This window comes from Lepisosteus platostomus, chromosome 3, assembly GCF_059453375.1.
Source record: "Lepisosteus platostomus isolate fLepPlt1 chromosome 3, fLepPlt1.hap1, whole genome shotgun sequence".
Classification (NCBI taxonomy): Eukaryota; Metazoa; Chordata; class Actinopteri; order Semionotiformes; family Lepisosteidae; genus Lepisosteus; species Lepisosteus platostomus.
This window is the reverse complement of record NC_142613.1, coordinates 31,310,865-31,331,974: the sequence shown is the minus strand read 5'-3', so window position 1 is coordinate 31,331,974 and position 21,110 is coordinate 31,310,865. Positions and strand designations below refer to the sequence as shown.

The 21,110-nt window shown below is 36.5% G+C and overlaps 1 protein-coding gene across 15 annotated transcripts in view; it reads left to right on the top strand.

The window, feature by feature from the left end:
* The window catches only part of otofa (otoferlin a), a 176,170-nt gene that overhangs the window by 40,592 nt on the left and 114,468 nt on the right, over positions 1-21,110 (top strand). For all 15 annotated transcript variants that reach the window (XM_088625211.1, XM_088625208.1, XM_088625206.1 and 12 more), the window contains exon 3: positions 7,055-7,143. In XM_088625211.1, the coding sequence (XP_088481337.1) occupies positions 7,055-7,143 (89 nt within the window). The remainder of the gene's footprint in view (positions 1-7,054; positions 7,144-21,110) is intronic.

The following is a 21,110-nucleotide window of genomic DNA, read 5'->3' as shown; positions in this document are numbered from 1 at the left end:
GATATTTGGAGCTAGTCTTTATCCCATCTATCTTGACTAGAGCCCCTGTCCCAGCTGAAGAAAAGCAGCCCCAAAGCAAGATGCTTCTACCACCATGCTTCACAGTAGGTATGGTGCTCTTTGGATGATGAGCTGTGTTGTCTTTGTACTAACATCTTTTAGAATTTAGGCCAAAAAGTTAATCCTTTGTCTCATCAGACCATCACTCATCAAGACATTTTCCCACATGTTTTAGGGTGAGTGAATGCATTTTGCAAAATGTAGAGGGGTTTGGATGTTCTTTTTTGTGGGAAATGGCTTCCTTCTTGCCACCCTACCCCATAGCCCTGATGTGTGCACAATATGGAAGATTGTTGTCACATGCAAGGAGTGACCAATACCAGCCAGAAATTCCTGCAGCTCCTTTAATGTTGCTGTAGGCCTCTTGGTAGCCTCCCTGATAAGTTTTCTCCTTGTCCTGTCATCAACTTTGGAGGGTTGTCCTGATCTAGTCAATGTCCACTTATTGATGATAGTCTTCACAGTGCTCCATGGTACATCCCATGCCTTTGATATTCTTTTATACCCCTCTCTTGATTGGTACCTTTCAACAATAAGATCCTGTAGATGTTTTGTCAGCTCCTTGTGGACCATGGCTCTGCCAGTAGGATGCAACCACGAAAGTTTCAAGGAAATCCTACAGGAACAGATGATTTTTATTTGGGGATAATCAGAATCACTTTCATTGATGGCAGGTGTATGCTACTTACCTTATGACATGATTTTGAATGTGATTGGTTAACTCTGAACACAGCTACAGCCCCCATTATAAAAGGGTGTACACACTTATGCAACCAGGGTGTTGTAGGTCTTTTAATTTCAATTATGTTTCCTAATACTTATCTATTTGTCTCTTGGATTTTGTTGGTTGCAAGGTCACATTGAAGATGAAAAAATGTCTGACATGATTTATCTTGATTTCTGGCTTTACATCACAAAAACCTGCAATTCCAATAAGGGTGTGTATACTTTTTATATCCACTGTAAGTGGGATCAGTATAATCACAGCTAAGTAGCATCCTCAGATAGCTTTATTAACATTATCTCATTATTTTCATGTTGTGGAACCTTAACTTGTGCAGTTGAGCACTTGAGCAGTTATCATAAAATCTCCAGGAATTTTAAAAAGGTATATGAGCAATGATTGACATTTTGTTTTCTTAGTGAGATTAGAAATTTAACAGTAGGCACAATTTTCGTATACGTTTTCATACTGGACAAATGGCAAAACAGTTACCGTAATCCCACATGACTCAATCTCCTGTACCAAAGGAGGAATGATATCAATAGTTCCTTTGCACACCAGATTTCCCATCCACACTTTTTTTTTCATTCTGTTTATTTCATATCCCGCATCGTCCCATAATTAAAAACACTAAATGCAATTATGATGGAGAGTCCTACATATTTCTCACACAGCCAACCAGGATCTGGATACTCAAATATATATTATGTTTTCATATTGATGCAGACACTTTTTAGCCTTAGATATTGTCAGATATACAGTATCTGTCAAAGCAAGGCTGGGCCTGGTGAATACTGAGATGGGAAATCTCTCAAGGAAAGTGTGCTGCTTCTTTCTCAAGGAAAGTGGTGTTAGTGGCACTCTTCCATCTCAAACGGAATTCTCACTCCAGTTGCACTCTTTCCCAAGAGGTTCCACTATGGTGACTGGGGACACGGGGCGAAGTTAAAATGAGATCCTGAATACTTGATTGTTAAAATGCCATGAAACTCTTTTAAACAGTAGTGTTGTTATCCTCAGTTAACCCCAGTGTACTAAGTTTAGTTCTGGGCTGGTACAAATGGACATCCTAAGATACTCCCTTAATTCTATTAATTTAACTCTGTAATTCTACTATGCATAGTAATAATCAAGACCAAATGACTCCCGCAAGATGGCTGCCAGACCATAAAAAATCCACCACCATGTTTAACTGTTGGGAACAGGCACTTTGGGTTGATAGTGGCTTCCTTTGTTTCTTCTCCAAACATAAGCCCATCCTGATGTAGTTGTAGACCGTATTACTTTTTCCCACTGCTCAGAAGTCCAGGTTTTGTGTGCATAACACCAGGTTGTGCATTGTGGTTCATTGGCTTTGGTAACATTTGGTTTCTGAATGGAAACCCCACCATAAATATCATCTTTGTAAAGCTCACAATATACAGTAAATTGATTGCGGAGACTGGATTGTGGAGGTGTAAATTCAGTTCTGTGGTAATTGTTGTAGCCATTGTTTTGTGTTTTAGTAACTATCCTGCTGTATCTGTCTATCTCTATCAGCAAGCTTTAATGTCCAACCACTATTCCTTTTTCTTGATGCTGTTTTCCCTTGTTTGGCATATGTCATCATGGCTTTTGGAACTGTTCCTCTTTACATATCTAATACTTTTGACATTCCTGTGTCTGACGCACCTGTAATTTAGTCACCAGCTGCTTGACCTCTTTCAAAACCTGTCAAATCTCTCATTGTGCTTTAGAAACTCCGATATCAAAGTGTTGATTTTAAGATGTTTTTATAGTGGAAATATAAAGGTAATTATTATTATGATTAATATAAAACATGTGCAGAATGCTTTTTGATTGGTGCATCTTTCATATTGTTTCTCACACACATGTGTGGTTGCTATTTCTCTCAACACATACAGTATCAATTGCAATAAATATATTATAGTACATGGATTACCTTGAATCAACTGTGAATTATTTTCTGGTTCTCTTCAGGATTCTACCATGTGTACACACAAATATAGTGAAAAGACACACTAAGCTAAATGAAAAAATGTATTATACATTATACTTAATTGATTTTTCTGTTCTTATTGTATTCTTATTCTTTTTCTATTCTGTTTAAAAATATCATAATTGAAACTGAGGCTGTACAAAAGATTCAATTTAACAAGTAAATTAAAGTGTAGGAATACAGCCCACTGGAAAACAGCCCAGCAAGTAAATAGCCCACCACAATATAGTTGAATATAAAGTTAATTAGCATGCTTCAGTAATATGCTTAACATTAATAATGGGGTGGCACTATGGTGGAATGGGTTTTGCAGTACTGGGGCCCTGAGTTCAGTCCTGGACTTTGGGGTGCTATCTGTGTGGAGGTTGTATAGTTACCCATTGTTCGCGTGGGTTTCCTCCGTGTCCTACGGTGTTCTCCCAAAGTCCAGAAAGATAGTGGTAGGTTAAACTCTCTCTCTCATCCTAGCGTTAATCCCACATCAGTAGGGTCCGCTTGTCGGCACGCCCGTCTCCATTTGGTGGTTTGAACCAAATCTTTGAGCTGACATTGCCATTAAATGCGACCGAGAATACTCCAACCGGCGCGTCGCTCCGCCTGCCGTCGGGGGGGGGGAGGAGAACAAAGTAATGTACCCAATTCATAGAGGGGGATTATTAGGAGGCATGGAAAATTTGGGCAGGACGCCGGGGTTACACCCCTACTCTTTTTGAGAAACACCCTGGGATTTTTTTAATGACCACAGAGAGTCAGGACCTCGGTTTTATGTCTCATCCGTAAGACGGTGGTAGGTTAAACTGACTTCTGGAAAAAATTGGCCCTAGTCAGCTGTGAGTGTCTGTGTCTGTGCCCTGCAATAACCTGCCATCCAGGGTGTACCCTGCCTTGCACTGGTTTCTTGCCAGCATACAGTAGGCTCCTGCTCCCCCACCATGGGAAGAACATTAATAATGTAAACCTTACTGATGGACTTTTTATCAGAAGAACATGTACTGGTGGGCATATTTCCATTCCAATGTATTTTTGTTTTGATTTTCAAGACATTTATTCACATAATATAGAAGAACTTGCATTGAATTAGCTTTTTTTTTTCCAGTGCTGTGTCTGGCTACTCTTTTTCAACATTCAAGAGAAATTAATTGAAATCAAATCAAAGCTGATTATTATATTAGGACAATGCCGATCTGTTTGAAACCTGCAGGAACTGTGAATGAAAAAGTGGTGGTATTGTTTCAGACTAAATGCTCGGTGCTATAATCCCTTAATGCCATTATAATAGTAGTGAAGTGAGTCTGAGACACACTGATAAAACTACTTTATTCTAGTTGTTTTAAAAAATAGATATTTGTGGTAAATAGCTGTGGAAAGAATCATAATTACCAAACATCATTTGAAAATGTACTATAAGCCAATGTTTTCTTCATAAAAATATATACAGTAAATACATACAATAGTAGGTGAGTAAGAACATTTGTATTACAGTCATATTTATCTATTATATATTTTTTTGTTGGTTTTAGCCTTTTCCTTTAATGACACTGATATGGGCTTTTGCAGTTTTTTTGGGGAAAAGCCTGTCTTGTAGAAATTAATCTACCAGGTGGTATTCAAGTCCAAGGCCTGAAAGGCATGTCTTCAAGAGAAAGGTAGGGCTAAATATATTTAAACCACGTGGCCAAATTGCATTATGAGACAGATTAAAGGCAGGAGACAATTACTCAATTAGAATTATGGTTTTACTGAGATTTTTCCAAGGTCTCCTTTTATTGCTCTTGAAATATAAGTTGAAACTACTAAGAGCTAGGGCACTGCAGTGTGTTCGGGATATGCGGAGGTGGCTAAGTAAGCAGAGTGCCTGGAACTCCAAAGGTCAAGACTGTAACTGAAGCAGACAGGGGTGCAGTGAGAACAAGCCTTGGGTATGATCCTGCTGCTCTCCCCTCTCTGCTCGGAGTGTCAGCACCTCACAGGAATGAAGGTTTAGCTTTTTTGTTTTATATACCCATGACAATAGAAATACAAATACAACACAGTAATGGTCCTGCTCTTTAAACCAAAGCTTTTCTTATCCATCCGTGATTTCTTTCAAACGCTAACATTGTGAGATTTTCATAGCAGAATGTGTTTTCTCATAGTGTAACATTAAATTTCCTTTTCCTTTAAATTTGCCACATTTAAAAAATTTAAGAAATATTGCACTGACTCGCTGTAGTCGTTAAAATTCCCAGCGCGTTTCTTGAAAAGAGTAGGGGTGTAACCCTGGCGTCCTGACCAGGTGGATGCTGCACATTGGTGGGGGTGGAGGGGAGTCCTCATTACCTGTAAAGCGCTTTGAGTGGAGTGTCCAAAAAAGCCCTATATAAGTGTAAGGAATTATTATAATTAATTATTAAGAAATGTAACTATAACAATCTGAGATAATCTAAGTAATGTAAGTCAGCCTCTACACATAATTATTCTCTGATGATGGCTTGCCTTTAATTTGTTTCTCCCAATAATACTAAGCGGGATGGGTGAAATGAATTTATTTTAGTAAAACCAGAATATAAAGAAATATCCAGTCCTAAACCATATCATATTTTGAGGTAATGTGATACTGGTCTCAGTTTTCTTTGGTAGATATCCAATGCTCTTCCTGGAGAGCCCCTATACAGAAAGTTTTATTACTACTAAATTTCTAAAGATCTGAAACAAGTTCACTGTGATCTTTAAATATTTACATACTGTAACAATGAAGGAAATTTTAACATTATATTTGTTATCGAAAGCATTAGAGATCTCTTAACTAAACAAATAACTTGCTTAATTGATCCATTATTTATCCATTAGTAGGAAATGTAACAAATTATTAAAATACAATTGATCCAGGATAAGGGTCACTGGATAGGGGCTCTCCAGGACAATGGCTGTAGAACCTAGAGTCATGAGTTCCTCAAACCAAGAAGATGGAATACATGTCTCATTTTAAGATGTGTTATTGTTATTGTTCCTGTTCCTGTTCCTGTTCCTGTTCCTGTTCCTGTTCCTGTTCCTGTTCCTGTTCCTGTTCCTGTTCTTGTTCTGTTGGTGATTGCTTATTTAAAAGCTGAAATACTTTTTCGGTGTCATTTACCGTTTGTCACTCATCTTAAAGGTGATTTTTCTTTTTAAACCAGTTACCTTTTGACATTCTTTGAGGGGTGTACATGCTACATTGCTAAATACCAGAGTTCAGTCCGAACATCAGATTCTGGATTCTGGATTCTGGATTCAGGAAGACAAGACATCTCTGGCAAAATGCTGTTGGGAGGGTGAGGGTAGCTTGCTGTATGTAACAGTACCTGTCCCTTCTGAGAATATTTTAATGAAGTCATCCCAAACGCTTTCATGCATTGAATAGAATTGATTACACATTCAAAAAAATAACTGGAAAGACAATAACGCACAAACCGTTTTAGCTCTTCCTCGGGTATCTTTACAATCAGCATTTTAAACTACCTGTTTTTCTGTGAGAAGGATTTCCAGCTGGCCTAAAATCAACCATACACTTGAAAATTGACAGGTCTTTTACTACATCTCTGAATTAAAACACATCAACATGTAAATTTAATATATCCTTTTTTCTAAGCATAAAAAAACATTGTATATTTGCATGCATATATTTTGGTGCTCTTGTTCTAAATAATAATAATAATACACAACACACAAAGTGCTTTACAAGTATGGGGGACCCCTCTCCAACACTACCTACTGTATGTGCAGCACCCACCTGGATGATGTGACAACAGCCATAGTGTGCCACTATGCTCACCACACGTCAGCTATCAGTATGGAGGAGAACAGTGTGATGAAGCCAATTCATAAATTATTACGAGGCCATGACTGGTAAAGGCCAGTGAGAAAATTGGCTAGGACACTGGTGTAACACCCCTAATCTTTTCAAGAAACGGACTGGGATTTTTAATGACCACAGAGTCGGGACTTCCATTTTATGTCTCATGCAAACGACTGCACCGTTTTTACATTATAGTGTCACTGTACTGGGACATTAAGGTACACACAGACCACAAGGTGAGTGCCCCCTACTGGCCCCTCTTGCAGCAGTTTTTCCCCACAAGGTCTCTCATCCAGGTACTGACCAGGCTCACAACTGCTTAGCTTTAGTGGATCGCCAATTGTGAGTTGCAGGGTGACATGGCTGCTGGCGTTGTTTTACTCTTACCTTAATTTTGCAGCTGCTTAAAAATTGTCTGCTATGTTTTTGTAATCCTTGATTTTACTATTTCTGTCAGACTTTCCGATGGCCCATTGCCAGTAACATCGATGGAAATGAAATGCTGGAAATCCAAGTGTACAACTACAGCAAGGTGTTCACAAACAGGTCAGTGGACTCTTGTTGGATAAGTTCTTCATACTTTTCATATCTGGTTGTTAAAATAATGCACCTGTGTGTGAGCTTGTAAATACATTTGTGTAATCACCTGCCTATGAAAACAATACAGTAACTTTAGTAGATTTTCACAGTTTGAAATGACCTTGTTATGTTGGTCCTTTCTAGTGTCACACCACAACACACTAGAATTATTCAAATACTGTATCTGGTTTCGTATTATTAAAATGACTATCTCCTACTGTCTGAACACTGCCCTATCTGTTCAATAGTACTGCTTTTTATCCCCAGTGCAATGTCCTCAAAAATTGCTTCCGAAACTAATAATAGAATTAAACTATAATGCCAAATTTTCTATTTAGCAGTTATTTCACTACAGTTTTGACAATACTGCAACTTTTTTTATATACTTTTGATATCCTTTCCTAAAGCTAACAAAGAAATGTTAGGGGTTTCTTGGTTCACCACCATAAACTTGTTAATGTGTCACTGATGGAGATAATGTAAAATGTTTATATCACTAAATGCAGTTTATCTCACCACTAAAAGCATATTTTTTATTCCAATATGTCTGATTGCATGAAGAGTTTTCTCTAGTATCTGTGGCAAACAGTAGGATTGAGGGGGTGAAGGGGAATGACTGCCACATTGGCAAAAACTGGCATTTTTTGAGGTGCAGGTAGTGCATGCAGTGCTGGAGAATCACTTTCCCCATAATATTCATTTTTGATTAGATGTATAATTGTTTTTTTTTTAAATAAATATACCCAGTTGTTAAATTCACTTTCATCTAAGTTTGGAAAAAAAGGTCCATCCAAATATTTAAACACATACTGTATCTACTGTATAAGGAATTGCAATAGAATTCCACATTGTGCCAAAGGAAGATACAGACATGCATGACTATACTGCAGCTCAGCTATTTAAGGATGGTTTTATTACTGTGGAAGAAGACCACTGAATACCACAAATGATACTACTACTGTATGTACATTGAGACCTGACGTGTACTTAATTTTCTGTGATATTCTACAAAGAAAAATGTACACGTATACTAATGGAACTTGTAGTTCAATATTTATGTCCAGTAACACCCATTCATAAAAAAGGGCAATCTAATGGTGAAAATATGTCATTTTTTATACAGTTACACCAGAATATGTTTTATGCCTTCGATAATATTGTCTGCATTGTATTGTGAAGTCAATATTTAGAGCAAGAAGGAGCTTACACAGATCCACCTAGATTGTGACTGAGCAAACATATGGAATGGGGGCATCACTGCCTAGACAAAATATGAGGAGCACTGAATGCAACTGCCAGATCAGTCTTTGGGGTTTCACAGCACATGGAGTCCTGTTGAAGATTTCTGAGGTATTTCTGGAAGCAAGTGGGGGAGGGCAGGGCAATGAAGCACCTCATTCTGAAGCACTCCAGCTCCTGCTGAAGGAGCCTCCTGACCAAGCCATGGGGAATCCGGGCTTGAGAGTCCTGTGACGTCTCCACAATTTCACAAAGTAAGGCCAATTCCAACCCCAACTTTCAGCAAAAGTTTTTGAGAATATTTTAATATTTTAGGCATGGAAAATACAGACAAAATATATCACATATTTCTAAGCAGATCACATTTCATGTTCTCACTATCATCAGTCTTTATTTGCAAAGCCACTCCATTCATATTCAGATTCAGTTAATTTTTTCTGTTACCCGCTACATTACGTCGGACATCCACTGAGAATATGAGAAGCATCTGTCTTTGCTCCGGTCTATCAGGAGAAAAGAATATGATCTGCAAGCATGGCTTCAGCTGTACAGATACTATCTCATTCAAAAAAGAAAAGCAAATCTGTTTAAACTTTGTATATCCTCTAGGTTAAATGTATTGCTCATCGATTTCTCATTTTCAAGAAACTAAACTGATCACAGCTCATATTAAAAGAAACTGGAATAAGGTGGTAGTGTGTATGGCTGGACCTCATGGTATTACAGTACTTCAAGTAAAGCACAAGATGTAATCACTTACATTTGGCTAATTGAAAGACAACTTGCGTGGCATGGTGGTGCAGTGGTTAGTGTTGCTGCCCCTAAGCACTAGTGTTCTGTACCCTAAGTGCTGTGTGTAGCTTGTATGTTCTCCCTGTGTTCACTTGGCTTTCTGCTTTCCTCCCACATTCCAAACTCATACTGATAGCTTCATTGGCTTATGGGAAGACTAGTGCGTGTGTCTGTTTGCCCTGTTGCTCCTCCCTTAAATGTAAGGAGTGGTTAGAAAATGGATGGATGGTTGGACTGACAGCTTTTATAATGGAAGAAGACCAAGAACATACCAATACAACTATGTCTGTATTGTTTATTTTAGGAGAGGTCCACATTGTGCAGATACCTGCAAACCCCCACTACTCTAAAGGGAAAAACATACAGAAATTGCTGGCATGTGAAAACATTTGTCTAATTTCAAAGAAAATGTTAATACTGGATGTGTTTTACAAGCATTTTTCCTCCCATGATATTGTTATTACCTCTTTTAATGCAGTGTGCATTGTATCATTCTGACAAGAGAGGTCACAATGATTGTACTCTGTGTTGGTTTACTTCATTATCAGCAGCAGGAACTGTCATCATTTAGAGTGCTTCACCTGATCTTTCATACTTATAAGATTAAACTTTGGGCAAACACAAACAGAAAAGATCATGAATTGTAATGTTATTTAAATAGGTCTGGTAACTTTTGATAATTTATTTTGCATGACATTTAGAATATTGACCTTAAATGTTAAAAGAATGTGTAGTTAACAAGAGTTGTCCAGCCTATCAGGTTACTGGACTGAGGTGACCTACTTTTAGTCACAGAAAAACAAATTAAAAGAGGAGCTTATCAATAAAACATGTGGTCTGTAAGCTATACATGGACTTTTAAGGCAAGTGATATCAGATTATACACGGTTTTAAATTATTAAAGTGTGTTTACGTCAGCATTGCGTGTGTCATCTTTTTTATGTTAAGGTATCAGTCGCTAGAAAGTTAATTAGTTTGGTAACTAATCTGTTTTGTGTTCTGTGACCAGAGAAAATAGGTCCAACACATGACACTGCTGAGTCTAATTGCTCGGCACTGTTGTCTTCACACAACAATGTTGGTACAGTACATGTGCTGAATGTGAAAGGGAACCCTTATAGAATTTCTGTACAATACAGGTTTTCTGGAATAAACTGGAACTAGAATGTACTAGCTAAACCAGTACAGTTTACAGTTTATTCTGTCTCTCTTTGTGTCTCTTTGCAGTTCACTTTCCATGTTTCACACGTTTCACACCGCTCTCTTGGTATTTTTAAGATCTATTGGCTATGTCCTAACACAGCCTGCCCCATTAGTGTTGTCATAAAATGATTACACATTGAGCATTATTCATTGTTAATTAGACAAAGATTTTATAAGTCATTGTTCTAAAATAGAAGAAAGAAAACAATTGGCAATTATAATTTGGCTGGGTGAATGAAACACACCAAAATAGGAAAGCACTGCTGGAGAAGTGATTAGGGCTCTGGATTTGGAACTTGAAGCAATCTGGGTGGGAACCTGCTGTTCTAACCTTGAGGAAGGTCATATTGTTTGGGTAAAGATTCCCTCCTGGTTAAATGGGTGCTATGTAAGTCATCATTGTAAATAAGAATTTATCAATTACCTTCTTTGGTTATTTTTTTTTAATGGCTAGGAGAAAATATGAACTAACCTACTGTGCAGTTAAGCTACTGTAAAATTTATTTTTTACATCTTATAAAATAGGATATTTTCTGCGCTGTGAATATTGTCACTTATAAATTACATAAATTACAGTTTTAATTTCAAAATTATTTTCAGTGATACTAGTATACAGAGGAAACGTGCACATGTTTCTCATTTTTTTCTTTCCGTTGTAAGGGAAAAACTATCAAAGGATGCAAACTTACTCCCCCCTCAACATTAATCAATGTCCAGCTGTCACAGTAGGCTACTGAGCCTGGCTGACCAGCCGCCCACAGTTGATCCCTGTTGGTCACAATAAACTGTCATAAACAGAGGCTCAATCAAACTTTATGCAGGCTTTTTATTTCACTGAAAAAGAAAAGTGTAAATGCAGTAAGACCTAAGGCAAGTGTTACCTAAGGCAACTACACTAACTATATACTGTACACAGTATATATGGACATATATATTTTTTTACCTTTTACTGTTGTTCTGTGAAAAAAAAGGGGGTTGTTCATTAACTTTCCATGGGCCGTTCAGGAAAAATTCACAAACCTATTTCGTAATAATATAATATCCCCGTTTTATATTTTCTTAACATAAAATACTTGATCATGAATAGACCCTATGGCATTAAACAAATGTTCATAAACTGCTCATTCAGTGAACACAACGCAATTTCATGATTTATGCTATGTACATAAATGACCAAAAGGACCAAAACTAAAACATTTCAACAATGTTTAATGAAATTTTATTTGGAAATTTGCAGTTTCCAAAAAATGTACATTCTCTAAATTTGATTTAAAAATGCATTCAAGGTTAAATGTATAGAGCAGTGTTCCTCATACAGTATTTTGGAATTGCCATTTATCCTGGATAACAGCCTACAGTTTATCCTGCACGATGAGCTGGTAAGAATTTCTCTCTGAAGTTGTTTATTACTCCAGGGCCTACATGTTCACAAAGATAAGCCCAGTGTGATGGGCTTTCTCCACCTACCCTTCATCCACCTACAGAGCAGTATGCCACGCAGCATAGATTAGTATGGATAACATCTGACAAATTTAATCTTCTGCTTTCCTTAGCTGACAAAAAGGGTGGTATCTGTTGCTAATTGTAAGAAAATGAAATATCTGTGACATTCAACAGTAAATCAAAGTCAAAGCTAAAACAGAATTGCAATTGTGTATCTTAGACCAGTTTATTTCTAATTTCTGGTAAATGTTCACATCCCCAACTATTTGTTAAGGACTTGCATATGTAGAATTATACCGACACGTATTTGAACCATTTTCCACATCCTATCACTGAAAAACTACTTCAGCATCCAAACTGGAGAGCTTTTTGTTAAATGCATTTTAACACCTCAGAAAACATCAGTCTACCACTCAGTTTTAAATTAAAGCAGTAGCACAGCGGTGCATTTGTTAACATTGCTGCCTTGCAGTGCTAGGGCCCTGAGTTCTCAGGTATCTGCTTGGGGTTTGTATGTTCTCCCCTTGTTCCATTGGTTTCCTCCGGGTCCTTTGATTTATTCTCACAGTCCAGGACATAATGGCTCATGGAAAAACTGCCCTGGCTTGAGTGTGTGCAAGTCTGTACCTGCATCCTTGGACCTGTTACTTGCCTGGTTAGGCTATGACTAACCTACAACGCTGCATTGGATTAATCAGTTAGAAAGTGGATGGATGGATAATAAAAAAATGCTTATTTAAGTTGGTCTGTATTAACCATCATGTACAGTACATACTGACTGTTCTTCCTTTTTTTATTCCATCCATTTTCTAACCTCTTTATCCAATACAGGGTTGCATGGGAGTCTTGTTGTTGTTGTTCTTGATAACAGTCATGTTTTTGTTTTGTGATTGCTTTTCAAGAAACTCGGAAGAGCTGAAACTGACATTTCTATTTAGTGCTTCCTACCTAGTGATCCCTAGTGAGAGTCTCTGCCTTTGAAATCTTAATTTTAATTACCAGCAGGAGTAGAAATCTGTTCAAGGAGCCCTGAGAGATGAAATATGATAAGTTTCTTCATTAGACAAACCCGAGGAAATCACAGAGCTCTCTTACCATCATCTCCCTCGAGGAGAATTGCTCACTGAATAAGATGCCCCAAAATTATTAGTAAAGAATAACCTTATAGTGTCTGGGTTGTATGTTATATTTTTGTACTTCTATTAGAAATACTACAGTAACTAGAAAGTTGTCTGTGTGTTTAGATAAATGTGCATTTTTATGGCAATCAATTGTAATATTTATACCAAAATAGAACTGTAAATGAGTTGACCGTGTCATATTTTGCTTACTAAATAAATAGTCCATACATAATAATCAAATCTGGGGAAAATATCTACGTTGTCATACTTACTGGTTTTTTTTTCTCTGCTTCACAACAGTTGGTATGCTATTCTGATGATGAAAAGCTGATTTTATGATTGAAAGCAGGATTGGACAGGCAGCTCAAAACTGAGCTCGCAGCTGGTATCTGAATACTAAGTGGTTTGGTTGATGATCTTAGTAGGTGTCTTGTAATTGTGTTTTGCACATAAAAAGTACCAATTACTGTATATAGTTTTCCGAGGAGGCTAAAATTGTATTTTCAGGATCACGCTTTAAAATCCAATTAATGCTATACAGTACATATTGAAAAGGCACAATTCTGTGTTAAAGGGTCCTGTTAGGCATGGTCAACAACACACTTGTAAGAACATACTGTAAGAGCATAAAAAAATACAGACATGAGGGGAGCAATTTGGATCATCTTGTTCCTGTGGTTTTTCAGTAGCAAACTGATCCAAGCCATGATATCACCTTCAACAAACATGGCTTAGCAGCTTGTTCCATATTCTCAACACCTTTTGTGTAAAAATGCACTTCCCTGTAGTTTCCACTTGTGTCCTCTGGTACATGTTTTACTGTTGATTCTAAAGATGGCCAGTGGGTTCACTTTAACAATGCCTTTGAGGGTCTTTCAATGTTTCGGGTCCTGTCTTATTCTTCCTTGTTGAAGACTAATAATAAGGTATTTTTAAAAGGCTATTAGAATAATAAGGCTCTTTAAACCTACAAATGCAAGGCAGTTGTTTCAGCTCAGAATGTATCTGCTCTTCCGTGAACTGATTCCATACTAGTTGTATGTCTTGCATCTTGATGACCATGACTTTGACAGTAAACTAAATAAAACTTTACTGCTACTTTATACAGTTTTAGTATAATATTCCCTATTTGAATTCTGAATTTTAGCTACAATATATATCCTAACATTAAGTTTATCTTTTGTATTCCTCCTCCCACAGCATTTATAAAATGTAAATAGTGTCTGTAGTGTAGTGTTTCCTACTGTATATGTAGCCACTTCAAGCTGAGTGCCTCCCATTTTATTTTTGCAGTTATTGTTTTTGGTACATGACAATTAAAATTTTGAACTTCATTTGCAATTTATAAGCTAATTTTCTTATTTTGGTATAAGCTGCCTCTTGACTAATTTACTAACTATAGTAAAATTTATATCGATATAAATTAGAAAGAGCAATGGTTCTTATACAGATCCCTGTACTAAACACGACTCCCCAGTGTGAGCATTTGTTTCTCATCTGTACTCTCAATTCCTTGTCCATTAAGCCGTTCTTAATCCATTATCCATGTATAACCATGAATGCCTGCTACCTACAATTTGAGAATTAATTTGCTATGAGGGACATTATCAAACGGATTTTGAAAATCTAATCTTGTTTAGTTGTAACTATTGTTTCCATAACTTTTTAAGTAATAAAAGTAACACTTATTGCTCTTTGCACAAGATATGTACAAAAAACTACAATTTATTACTTTGAACAGATTTGTCCCCCTTTATGGATTTGCACTACAATAATCTATTTTCCAGCCAGTGTATTGTCTCAAGAGACTTCTGGAAGAGTTTTGTTAATTCCGATGGATAACACAGCTTGTTTGTGTAAGTACAATTGGTAGAATACCACCAGGCCCTGAAGATTTGTTTATCTTACGTTTGTCAAGAATCTATAAGGCTTCTGCCTCTTCTGTGCTAATATTATTCAATATACGACTGTGTGTTCACATAGCCGTAGGCTGTTGTCATAATTCAGTTTCTTCTTTGGTAAACACCAGTAAGTAAAATAGCAGAGTGAAATGTTCATTAAATACAGCCATTTTTGTTACATCATCTACTGTATAAATGTTCCATTGTTATCTTTGAGACATTTTACCTTATTCTTACTGTTCTCTTGCTTTTGTAATTATTCATTATTAAGTTTAATCTTGATTGCGGTATAGTGTACATTTGAATGTCACCCTTGGCTTTTCTAATATCTGTAACTGAATTATTTTGTGAATGTTTTATAAAGTACTCTCCTCATATCTTCCTTAAATGTTTTATTTATTCAGTCATTGCTTTCTTGGCTTTGATGAATCTTTATTATGTTTTAAACAAAATATCTTCAAGCTGTTCCCATCCATTTGTTTAGCCCTCCTATTCCTCCTATAAAAAGGTGCTGTCCTTCGGATGAGACATAAAACTCCTGACTCTCTGTGGTCATTAAAAATCCCAGGGTGTTTCTCGAAAAGAGTAGGGTGTTATCCTGATCAAATTTCCCATTGACCCTTACCAATCATGGCCTCCTAATAATCTCCTCTTAATCTATGAATTGGCTTCACTACTCTGTTCTCCTCCCCACTGATAGCTGGTGTGTGGTGAGCGTTCTGGTGCACTTGGCTGCCGTCACATCATCCTGATGGGGCTGCACATTGGTGGTGGTGGAGGGGAGTCCCCATTACCTGTAAAGTGCTTTGAGTGGCGTGTCCAGAAAAGCGCTATAAAAGTATAAGCAATTATTATTGTTAAATTATTATTCCTATTTTATACGTTCTTAAACTATCATCACTCATTCATAGTTAGCCTTCCTGAATTGGTAAGGCTTCGTCATGATCATCATTATCATCATCACTTTCAATAACCGATTGTCCAATTCAGGCTTGCTGTGGGCTAGAGCCTATCCCAAAAAGCAACAGGTGCGAGGCAGGATAATGTGATTTAAATTATGTCATAATTATCTGATAATACAGTTGCTTTTACAGTATTTCTTACATTTTGTTTCTAATACTCATAGCATTAAAGTAAAATAATTTAGATACATGATGCATTGACATTTTGTTTTTCCCTGAGGTTCTCCTTTTGACTTTACTAAATAAGTAATAAATATACAAATTTTTCCCACATCCATTCTAGTTCATATTTTATGAAATTTCATTGTGTCTCTTCACTCTTGGCTAACTATAGTCTGTCCCAGATGGATTCAGATACAGTTATTTTTCTCTTCCTCACCCAAACGGAAAATGAATTACTTGCATAATATGGAAAAAAAATCTGCATTAACCCAGAAAGATAGATTTTTGTTTGTGAGAGTGGGACCTAGTAAATTATGAAACATGTAAAAGTAAATTGGTTAGCAGGATGGTAATTAATATTATATGTCCTCCTTTCAGAACCTGATCACAGGTCAGAACATGATACAAATTCCTTTAATTATTCAAATGGTTAGGTAAAGCTGGCCACAATAAATAGGTATAAAGGAATACAGGCTTTCTTTATGGGTAAAAGCCAGAACATGGGGACTGGAACATATTAGTCACACGATCCAAAAGGGATCATTTTTCATGACAGCTTCTGTCATTTGCAATTGTAAGGCATCTCTTATGTAATGTGCACATTATTCCATAAAGTTATTATTATTATAATTTATTGCTATTAATATAAAAATCTCTTTGGGATGTAGACTATTTTATAAAAAACCCTGAGGTCTCAGCCTAAGTTCCTGTAGGACCTAGGGTCTTTTGGTTTTTGTTCCACCCAAGGTCTCAGTTACATCATTGATCTAATTCTTTAATTACTATAGATGTATAATTGTAAAACATCTAATCAGATTCCTAGATGTTATCCATAGGTAACCTTTAATGTTCCTTTTAAAGGACTGAATGTCTTATGTAATGACCTGTAAAAAACCTTAAAAATATTATTTATGTCTAATTCAGAAAATAATTAGGTTAATTGTTTAATTGAATACTCCAGTTAAAACCAAAACAGTTCTAATTCTGTGTCTTGGGTTTTCCCGAAAAAAAAGATTTAATAGTTGTCCTCTGACTTGAAGATTGTACCTGGAAAAGGCTCCACCCCCCTTTTTATTCCCATAATTTATATCTACAGTATATCTATATATATATATTGTATTTGTACACTCCCCACCCACTTCTCCATGTCTGTATTTCTACCAAAGTCCTAGGCTACAGTACCTGCATTTACATTTTAGCTCTTGATTCTCTTATCCCACAGTTTCACTCTTTGTGTACCTCAAAGAAACATAATGCTACATTAGTATAAGTTTATTATTAAATGCAGGCAAACCTAACCTACCCCTCAGGAAAGATGTATATTATATGTACTATTTATAATAGAGGGATGAAGAGTGGACCAAACAAATGTGCAATAATTACATAATAATAACAATAATTTACTGCATTTTTAGTAACTTTTAGTTTTTGTTTATGCTCAATTTATGCACAGGCTAGAATACAGTGTAACCACTGAACATGAGTTCATTCCGTGAGAATAACCATTAAATAGAAATAGATATTTATGTGAAATACCATCATATGACCATATAAAGCAGAACACTACAAATTTAAAATATAGTAGGTTACAATTATGTATCTTGTGTGAGTATTGGATTCACCCTTTCTTCGTTTTAAGAAAATCCCTACAATGCAATTTATAGTACTCGACTGACAAAGTAATTCAAATCAATACTCAAAACTTTTTATAGCCACTCTGTATAATATGTATATATGTATAATGTATACAATGTACAGTATAATATGTAATAATCAAAATCTAAAATAAAAGTGTTTTCCAATTACTATTTATACACAATTACTAATAATTCTCTATACTGTATTTAATCTTTTTTTTTTTCTGCTAGTACAGTATGCATACGGTATGATTAGTTCAGGAACGCACTAATAGGTTAATAAACATTTAATACTGTAGAGATTTGTCTGACTTACTGAAATAAGTTTGGCAGCGTGGCGAACAGAATCTACTGTACCTGTTTTGAATTTTTGATGTAGGACAGAACTACTCTGTAAAACTGCCAGGTGATGCAGTGAATCCTTAAAGTAGTGTAGCTCTGTGTGGCTGTAATACAAATCTTATTTTAATAATAAAAATGTAAAGTTTATTAGCCCGTTAGTGATCTAATCATATTGTACAGTAACATGGGCCTCCCGTCTGCCTGGAACAGGCTGAATAGTAGCTCATCAGTGAAGAGGACCTGATGCCATTGCTGACGAGTCCATCCAGCCTCTGTCTGGCCCAAGCCAGTCCGGTGTGAGCAGAGGGCCTCTGACAGGTCGCCTAGCTCCAAGGCCAGCAGCTTGGAGCCTCACTGTCCTGTCACTGATGCAGGCAATGTGTCTGCCAGCAGTTTCAGCAGCAGTACAGGTGGCAGATCTGAAACAATCTCTCAGATGGACCAGTTTGATGTGTCGGTCCTGCTCTGGAGTAGTCACGTGAAGGTGACCGAATCTTGGACGGTCATCTGTACTGCCGGTCTGTTGAAACCTTCTCTGCTGTAGGACACAGTGGAGCGGCTTACTCCATAGTGTCTGACAATGCTGGCACATGACATGCCTGCCTGCAGCATGCCAATGGCCCTCTTCCTTGCTTCTGGTGACATTTGAGAGATTATGGAATGCACAGAAAACTGACTATGTGTGGCCTTTTTCTTGCAGTGGCTGAAGCGTTGAATTAAGGCCTTTTTAAAGGTGACCTGATCAGGCATTGTTCCACCTGGACCTCGTTGGGTAAAAGTGCACCTACTGTAACAAGCTTCCAAGTGATTGCCACGTTGCAATGCCTCACAAGCTGTATTATTGGTCAGAGGGCTTAAAACAAATTAACAACTTTTTGTGAAACTACATAAACTATAACTATAGTATTCTCATTCCAGAAAATTTTGCATTTCTTTTTTTCATCAGTACGCATAGTAGATTTCAAAACAATGTATTTAAAAGAAAATAAACATGTAAAAAGAGGCCAGTGGTAATGTCTTCAAAAAGTCTTATGTTTGCATACTGTAAGTTGCATCGTAGTTGATACAAGTCTGCACTATATTAAGGGTGTTTCTTTAAAGAAAACACATTTTTCTAAAAACACTTGGGGGAAGGCTTAGTTTAACTTCCTCTGCAAGAAATAATAACATCAGTAATTTTAATTATTGGTGTTTATATATAATATTTGTATAGTATATATAATGATTCTTCGCAGTGTAAAGGATTTAATTAAGCTCATCCCATCAGAGCGACACATTGGTGATTCAGTGGTAGAATTCTTGCCTAGTACATGGGAGGCCTACAGGTAGGTTCAATTTACAACCAATGCAAAATGTCTTTCCAGATTACCTCTTGGGAATAATAAATACAGTACCTGTCCTCTAATAACAAAATATAATAAATAAACTGTATAGAATATTGGCATTTGTATTATTTTTATACATAACAGTCGGTTAAATATTAAAACAATTAATTATAAATTAAGTAATAACATTAATGAACTGTCATAGTGTAGAGCTACTGTACGTTAGCAAATGTGACACCCTGGGGCTGTTTCACAATGCAAGGTTACTTAGTTACCTGGATTTGTAAAAAAAATATTAAAGTCTCTTGTAAATCTAATGTTTTTTTCTGATTTAATACACTTTAAAATAATGTACAGTATATTTCGTCTTAATGTTAATTATACAATCTAATTTATAAAAGGAAGCTGAGGTAAACATGAAAAAACAGTTTGTTCTTTTTGTGAAATAATTTATACATGGGAATCTTCTTTATACATAATTGGGAAGCTTTATACACAATATGGGAAGCTATCTTCGCTCTGTTGGGGTCAAATGTAAAAATTCTCTCACTCACCCACTCTCTGGCACAACAGTCTCTCTGTCTCATTTACTTTTAATTTAGCATAGTTTAAGCATTGAAAAAATATAAAAATTCTGTTATTTTTGAAAGCTGGGGGTGGGCTTTGAGTTTGTGTTCCTGGAAGCATGAAGACGTACACCCCTCCCGCACCCCATGTCTGCTTCTGCAGCGAACCCTTGGAAGTGTCACGAGAAGTAAAGTTAAAACAAGTACAGTATGTCAAATCTTTGCCAAATTAAATACAGCAAGTGACCAAGTACACGAATTTGATGTAGAAAATGTTTATGAAGAATGTAGAACATTTTTTATTTTCATCTACTACTACCAACTATATAAAGTACTGCAAATATTCCATGCTGAAAAGTGAAGAAAAGAAACACAACGTTTCAGCTGTGGAGCCTTCTTCAGGTGAACGATGTGTCTCTTTTCTTCTCTTTTCAGCATGGAATAAACCTATACGTGTTCCTTTGCAGCCTACCCATGCTGATGCAGCTACCCACTTGAACTAATTATAAATTAATATTCTATTTATGTTATGAAAATGTACTCTACTTAGCAAGATATTTTTTGTTTTCAGCTACCAAAATTTCCCTTTATTTTCCATATTAATATTCCATGTAAGAGGATTTAAAGAAGTAATACAACAAAGTAAATGAAGCTACCATTTCAGTAACTTCTAACGTACACCAAGTGTCACCTTTCGATCTTCTCCGGGCACTGAAAAGCTAAATTCGCCAAGCAAAATCTTATAGAAGTAAAGCAAAGTTAATTTTCTTCAGACATAGGTTTTGGTGTGCATTCTGAATGGCTGCATCTGTCCAGCTAGACTTTGTTGTGTCATTGCAATAAGTGTGTAATCCTAGGCAAAAACATTTCTTCATTTACAGAATAATCCCTTCTGTTTTTTCTTTCCTTTTTGTTGTCGTATTCTGCTTTTTTTCATTCTCCCTTATGTTTAAAATGTTATTATGTAAAAAAATAAAAAAGTTATTAAATGAGGAATAATGACTCCCAAGATGTTCGAAATTGTTTATTGGATATTTATGTGTAGTGAGATTAGGGTTGCCAGCAGGCATGCAACTCACAACTGACAACCCACTGAAACTAAGCAGGTGTGAGCCTGGTCAGTACCTGTATGGGAGACCTCCTGGGAAAAACTAAGGTTGCTGCTGGATGAGGTGTTGGTGGGTCCAGTAGGGGGCACTCACCCCACAGTCTGTGTGGGTGCTAAAGCCCCAGTATAGTGA